The sequence below is a fragment of the Oncorhynchus masou genome, chromosome 23, assembly GCF_036934945.1.
Source record: "Oncorhynchus masou masou isolate Uvic2021 chromosome 23, UVic_Omas_1.1, whole genome shotgun sequence".
Classification (NCBI taxonomy): domain Eukaryota; kingdom Metazoa; phylum Chordata; class Actinopteri; order Salmoniformes; family Salmonidae; genus Oncorhynchus; species Oncorhynchus masou.
In genome coordinates, this window is record NC_088234.1 from 51173612 (window position 1) to 51190195 (window position 16584).

The following is a 16584-nucleotide window of genomic DNA, read 5'->3' on the forward strand; positions in this document are numbered from 1 at the left end:
CTGCACTGTTGGAGCTAGGAACACAAGTATTTAGTTGGATATTACTGCACTGTTGGAGCTAGGAACACAAGTATTTAGTTAGATATTACTGCACTGTTGGAGCTAGGAACACAAGTATTTAGTTAGATATTACTGCACTGTTGGAGCTAGAAACACAAGTATTTAGTTAGATATTACTGCACTGTTGGAGCTAGAAACACAAGTATTTAGTTAGATATTACTGCACTGTTGGAGCTAGGAACACAAGTATTTAGTTAGATATTACTGCACTGTTGGAGCTAGGAACACAAGTATTTAGTTAGATATTACTGCACTGTTGGAGCTAGGAACACCAGTATTTCGGCTACATCTGCTAAATATGTCTATGTAACCAATAATATTTAATTTGATTCCTGTGTGTGTCTGTGTATCTGTGTGTCTGTGTGTGTGTACCTCTCCCATGAACATGCTATTCTCGTCAGGTAAGCGAGGCTGGTCCCACATGGTCAGCTCTAGCATGTGTTGGCGAAAGTCTCTGCGGTGGATGTGGGAGTACACAAACGTCTGGTTCCACTTTGGCTCTCCACTCTTCTTCACTGTCTTAGTCCTCCGCTTGCTCTTATCGCTGTGCACACACACACACACCAAATCAAATCAAATGAGCAATTATTTGTCACGGTTTACACAGTTTACAGCAGGTATAAATGGTGCAGCGAAATGCTTACTTGCAGGATCCCTCAAGAATGCGCACACACACACACACACACACACACACACACACACACACACACACACACACACACACACACACACACACACACACACACACACACACACACACACACACACACACACACACACACACACACACGTTAACATTTGTTGTTGGTTTCTTCCTGTCTACAGACTCTTATGTGAAAGTCTGTCAGTGATAGACCTTGTTAACGTACCTTCGGTCTGGCAGGAAGTACATTTTGACGTAGGGGTTTCTGGGTCGCCCATCCGGGCGGGGAGGCAGCTCTGTAGCCTGTACCACGTTCACAATCAGCTGGTGTCCCACCTTATCATACCACAGCTTGACCTGAACAGACACATGGATACACACACATTCATGATCAGAAGGAGCCAATCTTAAAGTCCCATCTTAAAAGGCATGATGTAGGCTAAAGACTATATACAATTATAAACTGGGTGGTCCGAGCCCTGAATGCTTATTGGCTGACAGCCGTGGTGTATCAGACCGTATACCACGAATATGACAAAACATAAATTTTTACTGCTCCAATTATATTGGTAACCAGTTTATAATAGCAATAAGGCACCTCGGGATATTGTGGTATATGGCCAATATACCACGGCTAAGGGCTGTTCTTATATACGAATGAATACGTTATGAATGTTATGAATAATGACTAAACAATATATACCTTTAATTATAACTAATTGAATTCTTCCCTGTTTTACTATATCTGATTAATAATGTTAGTTCATAAGAAAGAGGTTATGTAGCATGGATAAGGGGTAATTGGAAATGATAACCATTGTGGAAGAAGGAATGTATGTGTGTGCCTAAAGTAAGCAAAGGGAATCCTTAACCTATGTTAAATGCTAATTGATTAATATTGAGACTGATCCTTGTCTATTTTATGCAAATAAGAATCTTACAAATTCTTAGAAACAGACAAAGTGTTTTGCTTTGTTATAATTGAATTGGTAAATGAACATATAGGAATTAAATTCCTCATACAACGACGCAACGCGGAGTGCCTGGAAACAGCCCTTAGCTGTGGTATATTGGCCATATACCACACCCCCTCGGGCCTTATTGCTTAAATATAACACAACCCCAAATATCTGCACTGATGATACATGACATAATACATGACAATCCTTTGGTATGGACTCACTAAAAGTTGTCCGGGCAGTACCTGAAAACACACACACAAACACATACAGAAACACACACACACACACACACACACACACACACACACACACACACACACACACACACACACGCACAATGGAAATGATCACCATAAACCAGATTGCTATCACATACAAATACATAATAATCCCAAATGTTTGGTGCGTACACACACACACACACACACACACACACACACACACACACACACACACACACACACACACACACACACACACACACACACACACACACACACACACACACACACACACACACACACACACACACACCTGTTGGTGTATACTCACTGCAAGCTGTCCAGGCATTAGCTGTGGGTGGTCTCTAAGTGTACTGGGACTGGTGGGGGACATGACCGATATAGATGGCCGCTCCATCTTCTGGGACTCAAATGAACTGGAACCTGCTGTGAGGGCAGAAATAAGACAAGACGCATCTCGACCAGTTAAACCCCTAACAACTAGGTTTGAAAAGAAAGAGAGATGCAGAGAGACAGAGAGATAAAGTGAGAGAGAGAGAGAGAGAGAGAGAGAGAGAGAGAGAGAGAGAGAGAGAGAGAGAGAGAGAGAGAGAGAGAGAGAGAGAGAGAGAGAGAGAGAGAGAGAGAGAGAGAGACCAGAGGAGATACCTACTAGATTCTAATGGAGGGTGGGACGTGTCTGGGATTCTTGGGATATCACTGTAAACAACCAAAGAGACATATCAGTCAAAGTCACACTACAATCTGACAGGACAGTATAACACAAGTCCACAGACACCATTGCTAAGCGTTGCCTTGACTGCAACATATTGGTAGGTAAAAACAGAAGGGAAGAGTAGGGTAAATGTAAAAGGACTAGGATAAATAAACACAAATGTTACAACCCAGTAAACATTTTTACAATCCATTATTGCGTCTACTAATTTGGGCATTCTTCAGCTCTATGGTCACAGGGTGTGGGGGTGGTTGGTGTGGGGTGGGGGGCTTGGGTAATTTGGTTTGGAAGGGGACTCTAATACTGTAGCTTTACTTACTGATAGACTTTATACACCCTTCGCAAGTGTTTGGAAATAAATATTTTTTTAGGAAGGAGCAAGACAAGTCAGAAAGAGACAACGTACCAGTCAAAAGTTAGGACACCAACTCAAGAGAGAATGCCAAGACAGTGCAAAGCTGTCATCAAGGCAAAGGGTGGCTACTTTCAAATACATTTTAGTTTGTTTACACTTTTTTTTAGTTACAACATGATTCATAGTTTTGATGTCTTCGCAATTATTCTACAATATAGAAAATATTAAAAAATAAAGAAAAACCCTTGAATAAGTAGGTGTGTCAAAACTTTGGACTGGTTCTGTATGTGGATGTGTGTGAACAATGAAACTCAAATCAATTGAGACCAATTCCGTTTCATCCCCTTCTCCTCAAAGTGCACTCGTTCACTCGACCTTAAACAAATGTAAAACACCGAATTGATGTTTTGAATTGTTTGACGCAAGTTTCCACCCCAATTCTTACACCAGTACATTCCTTGTAAATCCATGAGGGGAAGTGTATGAACGTACAACTTGGAAAGAAAGGGGGGGAAATAAATTGGCAATGGTCTAACCTAAGCATTATCTCACCAGTACTAAATATACAGACAGAGACTTGATCAGAGAGTATCTATCAGGGTACATCGTCTTTTCATCAAAGGTAAGTCTCTTATTTCTGACTTACCCAATGGGCCGGGACACCACCAGTTCCACTTGAGGTTCTGCTTGAGAATTGAGAATGATATTATAAACTTCTTTCTGGGTTGCTCCTGGCAACATCTTGCCGTTCCACTGCAGAACCTCATCCCCTGAAAATACACAATGACCTGTCATTCTTCAAAACCTACACACATACACACACGTGTACTCACACTTACACACACCAGAGGAGGCTGGTGGGGTGAGCTTTAGGAGGACTGGCTCATTGTAATGGCTGGAATGGAATAAAATAAATGGAACAGTATTGAACACATCAAGCATATGGAAACCACATGTTTGAATTTGTACCATTCTAGCCATTACAATGAGTCCATCCTTCTATAGCTCCTCCCACAAGCCTCCACTGACACACACACCACACACATACCCTCTGTGCATACCTGCTCGAAGGTGTCCCACGATGTCGGCCAGACTGCCCTTCTTGACTACAGTGATGAAGGCTCCCAGTCTGCCCGCCTCTGTGACCCTTCCCCCAACCACCTGAGAAAACACACACATAGTCATGTACACACACACACACACACACACACACACACACACACACACACACACACACACACACACACACACACACACACACACACACACACACACACACACACACACACACACACACACACACACACACACACACACACAGTCTAGCCACAGTGTGGTTGTGTCTGGTGTGAGCTCTGACCTTCAGCCCCAGCGGTGCTCCGGCCTCTTTGGGCATAGCACTCCTCTTGCTCAGGGTGATTCGGCCAATTAGATGGTCACCCTCTTTGGACGGCTGCCATGTCACCGGATGCTGTGAACAACACACTGATTCAATCAGCAGCCTGGGAACAAACACATTACCCCCTCTTTCCCTCTGTCTCTCTCTTTGTCTCTATCTGTCTCCACACACACTACATATAAAGACACACATTGTAAAAAAAAAAATAGACAGACACAAACACACAACAGATAGAACAATAGATTCGGTCACTTACATGCCACACAGTGGGGTCCAGCGGGTAGCACTCCCAGTCCCCTAAATGAGAGAAGAGATCAACTCAAACAGGAGAAGAAGACAGAAGGAGACACACACACACACACACACACACACACACACACACACACACACACACACACACACACACACACACACACACACACACACACACACACACACACACACACACACACACACACACACACACACACACACACACACACACACACACACACAGTGTATACAGTGCACATACCAGCTCAACTACCACTATACACAACAGACCTGATCTGGACCTCCTTTATATCAACTCTGTTTACAGAAGCAGGACAGAGTTTATTGAATATCTAGCTTCACTTCACCAGAATCACCCAGGACTTGACGACCTACTCCTCTTAGAGATTGATAAAGAAAGAGAGTCTACACGTGATGTATGTTTGTTGAGCTCTTCATGGTTGTTGAGCAAACTTTCACTAGAAAGTCTAGTTAAAGGAAGGAAATATATGACCTCACTACTGTTGTACTTACGTACGCCGTGACACACCTACAAACTAAACGTGTGTGCACATGCAGTCACAGAATGATTTAAATGCCTGAACACTCCTCCTGTGCCAACTCAAGCATCTTACCCCGAGCTAAAAAAGGAAACATGGCTCGCTACTGCACTGGTATGTTTATAACTAGTTTTGACAAATCTCCTCTTCCTCTCTCAAATGATGTATTAGTCATTAGAGAGCTTTGTCTGGTTTCAATCTAGGTTGGCATGTGGAACAAATGGCATGAAATTAAAGCGGACTGAAGCCTATTCTTCACAGTGCCGTGTATACAGTAGTAGACTATATATTCAAAAGTATGTGGACACCACTTCAAATCAGTGGATTCGTCTATTTCAGCCACACCTGTTGCTGACAGGTGTATAAAATCAAGCACCAAACCATGCAAACTCCATAGACAAACATTGGCAATAGAATGGCCTTACTGAAGAGCTCAGTGACTTTTAACAAGTGACTTTGTCAAATTTCTGCACTGCTAGATCTGCCCCGGTCAACTATAACTTGTTATTGTGAAGTGGAAGCGTCTAGGAGAAACGTCTAGGAGCACCGTTGGCTCAACTGCTAACAGGACCACCGAGTGCTGAAGAGCGTAGCGTGTAAAATGTATCTGTCCTCGGTTGCAACATTCACTACCAAGTTCCGAACTGCCTCTGTAAGCAATGTCAGCACAAGAACTGGTCGTTGAGGTTTCCATGGTCAAGCAGCCTCACACAAGCCTAAGATCACCATGCACAATGCAAAGAGTCGGCTAGAGTAGTGTAAAGCTTGCCGCCATTGGAATCTGGAGCCGTAGAAACACATTCTCTAGAGTGGTGAATCACGCTTCACCATCTAGCAGTCCGACGGACAAATCTGGGTTTGGTGGATGCAAGGAGAACGCTACCTGCCAGAATGCATAGTACCAACTGTGAAGTTTGGTAGAGGAGGAATAATGGTCTGGGGCTGTTTTCATGGTTCGTGCTAGGCCCTTTAGCTCCAGTGAAGGGAAATCTTAACTCTACAGCATACAATGACATTGCAGACAATTCTGTGCTTCCAACTTTGTGGCAACAGTTTGGGAAAGACCCTTTCCTGTTTCAGCATGACAGTGGCCCTGTACACAAGTGAGGTCCATACATAAATGGTTTTTCGAGAATGGTGTGGAAGAACTTGACTGGCCTGCACAGAGCCCTGACCTCAACTCCATTGAACACCTTAGAGATTAATTGGAACACCGACTGTAAGCCAGGCCTAATCGCCCAATATCTGTGCCTAACCTCACTAATGCTCTTGTGGCTGAATGGAAGCAAGTCCCCCTGCAATGTTCCAACATCTAGTGGAAAGCCCAGAAGAGTAGAGGCTGTTATAGCTGCAAAAGGGGGACCAATTCCATATTAATGCCCATGATTTTGGACTGAGATGTTTGACGAGCAGGTGTCCACATACACTACATGACCAAAAGTATCTACCTTCTCCTTCTAGAAAATGTGATGTATCTACAGAGTTAACAAAAAATTAAGAACACCTTCCTAATATTGAGGACCACCCCCCTTTGCCCTCAGAGCGGCCTCAATTAGTCAGGGCATGGGCTCTACAAGGTGTCGAAAGTGTTCCACAGGGATGCTGGCCCATGTTGCCTCCAATGCTTCTCACGAAAACACAATCTTTCTGGATAAAAAAAAATGGAGTAGTACATATCAACCACAATACTCGATTTCTGTTCTTTATCTCCCTTATGACCCTTTCAGAAAAAAATCACAATCTCAATTATTTTGATGACAACTTATTCGAAAAATCGATCCTCAAATTGAAAGCGATTGATCAGCTTTGAATCAAATGTTTTTTGAGAGAGAGAGAGAGAGAGAGAGAGAGAGAGAGAGGGAATGTGTAATGTTTACTGTTAATTTTTATTGTTTATTTCACTTTTGTATATTATCTACCTCACTTGCTTTGGCAATGTTAACACACATTTCCCATGCCAATAAAGCCCCTTGAATTGAATGGGAGGTGCATCTTGGGTTGATAGCAAGCCCCAAGCCTGATGGAGAGGAGAGGTGTGAGTGGATTATGACAGAGCTGTTTGTTCAGGAAAATAAACACAATTGAGCACTTTAGATGATTCTTATTGTTTTTGTTTTATGTTTTATTCTGCTTAAAATCGTCCTAAAACTGAGCACATATGACTTTATTGCTTTAAATTAAATTAAACCATCGCAAAATGTATCGCACAATTTCAGAAAATCTACCGCAAAATCAAGCATTTTTGGCGTCAGAAATCACAAAAAGATATTGAGAAAACCTGGTAGAACTGTTAAATATTTTGTCTTGCCCATTCACCCTCTGAAAGGCACACATACACTATCCATGTCTCGATTGTCTAAAGGCTTAAAAATCCTTCTTTAACCCGTCTCCTCCCCTTCACCTACACTGTTGGAAGTGGATTTAACAAGTGACAACAATAAAGGATCATAGCTTTTACCTCGATTCACCTGGTCAGTCTGTCATGGAAAGAGCAGACGTTCCTTAATGTTTTGCACATTCAGTGGATCCTAAACATACAACATAACCGAGTCTGACTGTCTAGGCCTATAGTTAGTACTGTAGGACATGCTAAGGTAAATAGCTAGGACAAGGCTAGGTACAGGGGCATGGTCAAAACTAAAATTAGTAGTCACATAGCTGAGACGATGTTACAGAGGCATCGAGTGTTTGTTTCAATGGCTCCGGGGCTGCAGTCTGTGTCCTAGCTCTGTCAGCCAGGGTCACATGGGGTCAGGGCAGGGTAAACCTATCCTGAAACCCTCAGGCCAAGCCACAGCCGGAATATCATATACACACAAGTGCACGCACACAAGAGCGTGCACACACACACACACACACACACACAATGCCGTCACACACGCACACACTCAACAGCCAAACCATATCTGCTGAATAATTTTACTGAACATGTTTGCTCAGGAGAAAACGATCTGAGATCAGGTACAATGATTACATTATATGTACACAATACATGAATATATAGACTCCAAAAACATTCTTCCACATTAAGAGACAATTTGTCAAATACCACCATCTTTCATCTAAGAATCTCATAAGAACAGCCTATGATTACTTACCTGTAATAAAGTAGAATGTGACCTCGAGTTTGGAATGTTACAATGAAGAAAGCAGACTGAGACTGAGCAGCTCACTAGTCACTACTATTTACAGTCACCTGTGTGAGTGTGTGAGTGTGTTAAAAGGTGAGCACACACACATACTTTCTCACACCAATAGGTAGCCCTAAATTGTGCCCAGCATGTCTTCTAAACAAGAGAGTGCACAGTCTTACTACACACTCGTACCTCTTTCACTGCAGTGTGGGATGCATACAGTATCGGTAAGCTCTTTCCCAGAGTGGGAGGAAGCTGGCCCTAGCAGCTGATCTGAAGTTAGTGTTGCATTGTGGCCCTTCATGGTTATGGTTAAGATTTGGTGAGGTTAAGCTGAACCTAGATCTGTGTCTATGGGAAACTTGGACTCTGGAGCCTTTCTCACCTCTCCTCTTACCTCTCCCACCTCTCTCGCTGACACTCTCAATCTCTGCGTCCTCACAGCTGCTATACTCCGGCGTGGTCCCTCCCTCTTCCTCTGAGCTGCTGACAGATGTCTGTCTCTTCCCGGCACCGCCACGTTTTGACTTGTACGGCCGTGGCGGGGGCGGCCGCAGAGACTCTGACTGGTCCGAGCTGAGCGAATCATTGCGCAGCATGCTCTCAGCCTTGTCCCGTTTGGACCGGCGCAGGAGGGGATCCTGACCGGGGCCTGGGGCTGTCCTAGGGGGCTCCCTGAGTTCTGGGGGCTGGAGCTGTGGAGGGCCGAGGCCCTGTGGCCCCCTAGTGCCTCCCACCACCGTCCTCTGGCCCAGCATAGCCTCGGGCTGGCCCCCAATGCCCCCAACACTCTCAAACCCAATCCCCATCCCAACCCCCCTGCCTCGCCCCTGGGGCTGTAGAGGGTGCCTGCCCCCCAGTGGCTCCCCTGGCTGGGGCTGGGCTAAATGTCGGGGGGCGTTGGGGTCTATGTGGTAGCCCTCCTCTGTCCATCGGGGGACCCCCACTCCCACAGGATCATGTTCCAGAGAGCGGCCCTTACTCAGCCGCCGGCCCTCCCTCCGCTCGCGCTCCCACTGGTCCCGGTCCACTGACACCTGGGTATGGAGTCTGGGGTGACCCGGCCGACGCTCACCTCGACCTTTAATGTTCTGATCGCCCGGCTTTCTCCTGGTGGGTGAAGGAGAGAGAACGAGAGCGAGAGAGAGAACGGATTAGGTGTATGTCAGTTTAGAGTAAGGTTTAAGTTGGTTAAAATAAAATTGTATTGGTCGAGTATACACATATTGCAGATGTTATCGCAGGTGCAGTGAAATGCTTATGTTTCTAGCTCCAACAGAGTAGTAATACCTAACAATACACACAAATCCCCAAAATAAAAATAAATGAATTTCAGAACGAGCAATGCCAGAGTCTGGAATATAAATATATACACTGTATTCGGAAAATATTCTGGCCCCTTGACTTTTTCCACATTTTATTAAGGTGCAGCCTTATTCTAAAATTGATTAAATTATTTGTATCAATCTACACACAACCTCATAATGACAAAGCGAAAACAGGTGTTTAGAAATGTTGCAAATTTATTACAAATAAAATACAGAAATACCTTATTTACATAAGTATCCAGACCCTTTTCCATGAGACTCGAAATTGAGCTCAGGTGCATCCTGTTTCCATTAATCATCCATGAGATGTTTTTACAACTTGATTGGAATCCACCTGTGGTAAATTCAATTAATTGGAAATGATTTGGAAAGGCACACACCTGTCTATATAAGGTCCCACAGTTGACAGTGTATGTCAGAACAAAACCAAGCCATGAGGTCAAGGAATTGTCCATAGAGCTCCGATACAGGAATGTGTCGAGGCACAGATCTGGGGCTGGGTACCAAAACATTTCTGCAGCTTTGAAGGTCCCCAAGAACACAGTGGCCTCCATCATTCTGAAATCGAAGAAGTTTAGAACCACCAAGACTCTTCCTAGAGCTGGCCGCCTGGTTGAACTGAGCAATCGGGGGAGAAGGGACTTGGTCAGGGAGGTGACTCTGACAGAGCTCCAGGGATGGGAGGATCTTCCAAAAGGACCACCATCTCTGCAGCACCACCAATCAGTCCTTTATGGTATAGTTGCCAGACGGAAGCCACTCCTTAGTAAAAGGCACAACGGCCGACTTGGAGTTTGCTAAGAGGCATCTAAAGGACGGACCATAAGAAACAAGATTCTCAGGTCTGATGAAACCAAGATTGAACTGAATGCCAAGCTCCCCGTGTGGAGAAAACCTGGCACCATCCCTACGGTGAAGCATGGTGGTGGCAGCATCATGCTGTTAGGATGTTTTTCAGAGGCAGGGACTGGGAGACTAGTCAGGATCGAGGGAAAGATGAACAGAGCCAAGTACAGAAAGATCATTGATGAGCGCTCAGGACCTCAGACTGGGGTGAAGGTTCACCTTCCAATAGGACAACAATCCTAAGTACACAGTAGGGGTCGACCGATCATGATTTTTCAACGCCGATACCGATTATTGCAGGAGCACAAAAAGCCGATACCAATTAATCGGACAATTTTTATATATATATATTTGTAATAATGACGATTACAACAATACTGAATGAACAATGAACACTTTTATTTTAACTTAATATAATACATAAATAAAATCATTTAAGTCTCAAATAAATAATGAAACATGTTCAATTTGGTTTAAATAATGCAAAAACACAATGTTAGAGAAGAAAGTAAAAGTGCAATATGTGCCATGTAAAAAAGCTAACGTTTAAATTCCTTGCTCAGAACATGAGAACATATGAAAGCTGGTGTTTCCTTTTAACATGAGTCTTCAATATTCCCAGTTAAGACTTTTTACGTTGTAGTTTTTATAGGAATTTTAGGACTATTTTCACGATACCATTTGTATTTCATATACCTTTGACTATTGGATGTTCTTATAGGCAGTTTATTATTGCCAGCCTAATCTCGGCAGTTGATAGGCTTGAAGTCATAAACAGCACTGTGCTTCAATGATTGAGCAGCTGGCAAACGCAGTAAAGTGCTGTTTGAATGAATGCTTACGAGCCTGCTGCTGCCGATCACTGCTCTATCAAATCATATACTTAAATTATAATAAACACACAGAAATACGAGCCTTTGGTCATTAATATGGTCAAATACGGAAACTCTCATTTCGAAAACAAAACGCGTATTTTTTCAGTGAAATTCGGAACTGTTCCGTATTTTATAGAATGGGTGGCAAACCTAATTCTAAATATTGCTATTACATTGCACAACCTTCAATGTTGTGTCATAATTATGTAAAATTCTGGCATATTAATTACGGACTTTGTTAGGAAGAAATGGTCTTCACACAGTTCGCAACGAGCCAGGCGGCCCAAACTGCTGTATGTACCCTGGCTCTGCTTGCACTGAACGCAAGAGAAATTACACAATTTCCCTAGTTAATATTGCCTGCTAACATGAATTTCTATTAACTACATATGCAGGTAAAAAAAAATATGTATTTGTGTATCGATTTTAAGAAAAGTATTGATGTTCATGGTTAAGTACATTTGTGCAACGATTGTGATTTTTTTCGCGAATGTGCTTTTATTAATTCATCACCCGTTTGGCGAAGATGAAGTAGGCTGTGATTCAAAGAAAAATGAACAGACACCGCGTTGATTATATGCAACGCAGAACAAGCTAGCTAACCTAGTAATATCATCAACCATGTGTAGTTAATTAGTGATTATGTGAAGATTGATTGTTTTTTATAAGATACGTTTAATGCTAGCTAGAAACTATCTTGGCTCCTTGCAGCCACAAGGTCCTTTTGATGCTGCCCTGGTGTAACAGGTGGTCAGCCTGCCACATAGTCTCCTTGTGGATTGCCATGTAATCAGCCATAATCGACGTCCAAAAAGGCTGATTACCGATTGTTATGAAAACTTGAAATCAGCCCTAATTAATCGGCCAACCCGATTAATCGGTCAACCTCTAGTACACAGCAAAGACAACGCAGGAGTGTCTTAGGGACAAGTTAATGTCATTGAGTGGCCCAGCCAGACCCCGGACTTGAACCCGATTTAACGTAGGGGGCAGCATTCGGAATTATGGATGAAAAGTGTGCCCAAATTAAACTGCCTGTTACTCAGGCCCAGAAGATAGGATATGCATATAATAATGCATATAATATAGTAGATTTGGATAGAAAACACTCTAAAGTTTCCAAAACTGTTAAAATAATGTCTGTGAGTATAACAGAACTGATATGGCAGGTGAAAACCCGAAGAAAATCCAACCAGGAAGTACTATTATTTTGAAAGGCTGTTTTTTCATTGAAAGCCTATCCACCATACAAATACTGAGGACCCAGTTCACGGTCTCTATGGCTTCCTCTACATGTGGCCAGTTTCAGGCTTTTACTCTGAAAAATGAGGGAGATACAGCACTTTCAATCAGTGGCCAGTGGAAATTTCCATTCATCAGCCATGCGCCTTTTCGTCTGGACTTAGCGCATTCCGATTACTGGACAAAACACACAAACAAAAAGGAGGTATTTGGTCATAAAGTGGGACATTATCGAACAAAACAAACATTTATTGTCTAACATGGAGACCTGGGAGTGCCACCAGATGAAGATCTTCAAAGGTTAGTGATTCATTTTTATCTCTTTCTGCTTTTTGTGACTCCTCTCTTTGGCTGGAAAAATGGCTCTATGGTTTTCTGTGACTAGGTGCTGACCTAACAAAATCGCATGTTGAAGCCGTTTCGCAGTAAAGCCTTTTTGAAATCGGACACTGTGGTTGGATTTACAATAAGTGTATCTTTAAAATGGTGGATAATGCTTGTATGTTTGAGGAATTTTAATTATTGTATTTCTGTTGTTTTAAATTTGGCACCCTTCAACGTCTCTGGCTGTTGTTGAGGTGGGACGCTACCAGAGAGGTTAACATCTCTGGAGAGACCTGAAATAGCTGTGCAGCGACGGTCCTCATCCAACCTGACAGAGCTTGAGAGGATCTGCACAGAAGAATGGGAGAAACTCCCCAAATACAGGTGTGCCAAGCTTGTAGCGTCATACCCAAGAAGGCTTGATGCTGTAGTCACTGCCAAAGGTGCTTCAACAAAGTACTGAGTAAAAGGTCTGAATACTTATATAAATGTGATACATTTGCAAACATTTCTAAAAACCTGTTTTTGCTTTGTCATTATGGGCTATTGTGTGTAGATTGATGGGGGGTGGGGACAATTGAATCAATTTTAGAATAAGGCTGTTATGTAACAAAATGTGTAGAAAGTGAAGGGGTCTGAATACTTTCCAAGTATGGTATATGATGGTGTGTTTGGACAGTATATGAATATAAAAAAGGTGTGTACAGTAGTAGTTAAATAGGATGATGCCTTGACTAGAATACAGTATATATGTACACTGAGTAAACTGAGTTTAAGAACACCTTCCTAATGTTGAGTTTGGGGCATGACCTCTACAAGGTGTTGAAAGCGTTCCACAGGGATGCTGGCCCATGTGGACTCCAAAGCTTCCCACAGTTGTGTCAAGTTGACTGGATGTCCTTTGGGTGGTGGACCATTCTTGATACACACGGGAAACTGTTGAGTGTGAAAAACCCAGCAGCGTTGCAGTTCTTGACAAAAAACGGTGTGTCTGGCACCTACTACTATATCCTGTTCAAAGGCACTTGAATATTTTGTCTTGCCCATTCACCCTCTGAATGGCACACATCCACAATCCACGTCTCAAATTGTCTCAAGGGTTAAAAATCCTTCTTTAATTAACCCGTCTCCTCCCCTTTATTTACACTGATTGAAGTGATTGATGTCATTTAACAAGTGACATCAATATGGGATCATAGCTTTCACCTGGTCAGTCTGTGACATCGAACAAACTGTTGTTCTTAAATGTTTTCTATTCTTAGTGTACATATGAAGTATGTAAACATTATTAAAGTGACCGGTGTTCAGTGACTATGTACATAAGGCAGCAGTCACTAAGGATCAGTGTAGAGGTTACAGGTTAACCATTTGTGTGTTCATGGCCAGGGCTTACGGCGGCTCGCTACGTGAGCGGGGGTCCATCCCGGGTGCCAGTCCTGGGTCACCGGGGTGATTGGGGTCGAGGGGCCCCAGGGGGACTTGGAAGTGGGAACGGAGCTTCTTGTCACCGGGGTTCAGGCCACACATGGCCGGGTCACTGATGCCTGAGCCTAGACCTGGCTTCCCTGGACCTGAGAACCACTCCCCTGGCTTAGTGAGGATCTCCTGCTGCTTACGGCAGTTATTACACACCCACATCACCTGGAGGGAGAGGTTATAACACTGTTATTACACACCCACATCACCTGGAGGGAGAGGTTATAACACAGTTATTACACACCCACATCACCTGGAGGGAGAGGTTATAACAATGTTATTACCCAGCCACATCACCTGGAGGGAGAGGTTATAACACAGTTATTACACACCCACATCACCTGGAGGGAGAGGTTATAACACTGTTATTACACACCCACATCACCTGGAGGGAGAGGTTATAACACTGTTATTACACACCCACATCACCTGGAGGGAGAGGTTATAACACAGTTATTACACACCCACATCACCTGGTCGGAGAGGTTATAACACAGTTATTACACACCCACATCACCTGGAGGGAGAGGTTATAACACAGCTATTCCCGGCCACATAATCCTGGAGGGAGAGGTTATAACACAGTTATTACACACCCACATGACCTGGAGGGAGAGGTTATAACACAGCTATTACCCACCCACATCACCTGGAGGGAGAGGTTATAACACAGTTATTACACACCCACATCACCTGGAGGGAGAGGTTATAACACAGTTATTACACACCCACATCACCTGGAGGGAGAGGTTATAACACAGCTATTACACAACCACATCACCTGGAGGGAGAGGTTATAACACAGTTATTACCCGGCCACATCACCTGGAGGGGGAGGTTATAACACAGTTATTACACACCCACATCACCTGGAGGGAGAGGTTATAACACAGTTATTACCCGGTCGCATCACCTGGAGGGAGAGGTTATAACACAGTTATTACACACCCACATCACCTAGAAGGAGAGGTTATAACACAGTTATTACACACCCACATCACCTGGAGGGAGAGGTTATAACACAGTTATTACCCGGCCACATCACCTGGAGGGAGAGGTTATAACACAGTTATTACACACCCACATCACCTAGAAGGAGAGGTTTTAACACAGTTATTACACACCCACATCACCTGGAGGGAGAGGTTATAACACAGTTATTACCCGGCCACATCACCTGGAGGGAGAGGTTATAACACAGTTATTACACACCCACATCACCTAGAAGGAGATGTTATAACACAGTTATTACACACCCACATCACCTGGAGGGAGAGGTTATAACACAGTTATTACCCGGCCACACCACCTGGAAGAAATTGATACATAGAGTCCTGCATTTGTTTGTTAAAATCTAAATCATTTACATGGATATAATTACTTAAAGCCCAAGTTGCTTTATCAATAGTTGGTTAGCAACTTACTTGGTACATATTGTATTGAATATCACATGAGAACAGCATTGTGTTGTGTATCGTGAGTAGCTATTATTATCACAAGTAATTAAGATAAGCACTGAGCCAATTTGAATAGTGACAGACCAACTGTAGAGTTCAGCATCAAACACAAACTATGGCTTAGAAACAGACAGAGAGGAATCAGGGGGGACCTGCTACTCTGTTCACCAGATTCCACAAGACTCCCTGATGGCTCCTTAAAGAGAACTAAGATAAAACACCTTGGCATGTTCCATATTTTCCCTCTCTCTCCCCCTCTCGTCCCCCTTTCTCTCACTCTCTCCCCCTCTCGTCCCCCTTTCTCTCACTCTCTCCCCCTCTCTCCTCCTCCAGATTGCTTTTGATTAAAAAGCCACAAAAGCCGAGGAGAAAACAGCCACACACCAACGCAGTTATATTTATCCCACCATCCACAAGGCAGGCAGGCACGCGCACACACACACACACACACACACACACACACACACACACACACACACACACACACACACACACACACACACACACACACACACACACACACACACATACAGTGCTTTGCTGAAGATATACACCAGCCCACCGATTCCTCCTGCCAGACCTAAGTAGCCGATCCCTGCCAGACCCAAGCAGCAGATCTGTGCCAGCACCAAGCATAGATCTCCCGCCTTGCCTGCTGCTGCAACATAGCGCCAGAACACACACACAATCCCTGACAGGGCAACCCTCCAACAG

At 43.6% G+C, this 16584-nt stretch overlaps 1 protein-coding gene across 6 annotated transcripts in view; it reads right to left on the reverse strand.

Annotated features, from left to right (window-relative positions):
* The window catches only part of LOC135511008 (regulating synaptic membrane exocytosis protein 3-like), a 66355-nt gene that overhangs the window by 23429 nt on the left and 26342 nt on the right, over positions 1–16584 (reverse strand). For 4 of the 6 annotated variants that reach the window (XM_064932437.1, XM_064932436.1, XM_064932435.1 and 1 more), the window contains exons 1-11: positions 14331–14559; positions 8708–9432; positions 4633–4673; positions 4338–4448; positions 4039–4138; positions 3624–3747; positions 2560–2606; positions 2218–2333; positions 1887–1907; positions 930–1060; positions 433–604 (exon numbers count right to left, since the gene is read on the reverse strand). In XM_064932437.1, the coding sequence (XP_064788509.1) occupies positions 433–604; positions 930–1060; positions 1887–1907; positions 2218–2333; positions 2560–2606; positions 3624–3747; positions 4039–4138; positions 4338–4448; positions 4633–4673; positions 8708–9432; positions 14331–14464 (1722 nt within the window). In that variant the 5' untranslated portion in view covers positions 14465–14559. Of the gene's footprint in view, positions 1–432; positions 605–929; positions 1061–1886; positions 1908–2217; positions 2334–2559; positions 2607–3623; positions 3748–4038; positions 4139–4337; positions 4449–4632; positions 4674–8707; positions 9433–14330; positions 14579–16584 lie in introns of those variants that run through there. The other 2 variants (XM_064932440.1, XM_064932441.1) reach the window with 2 other exon arrangements.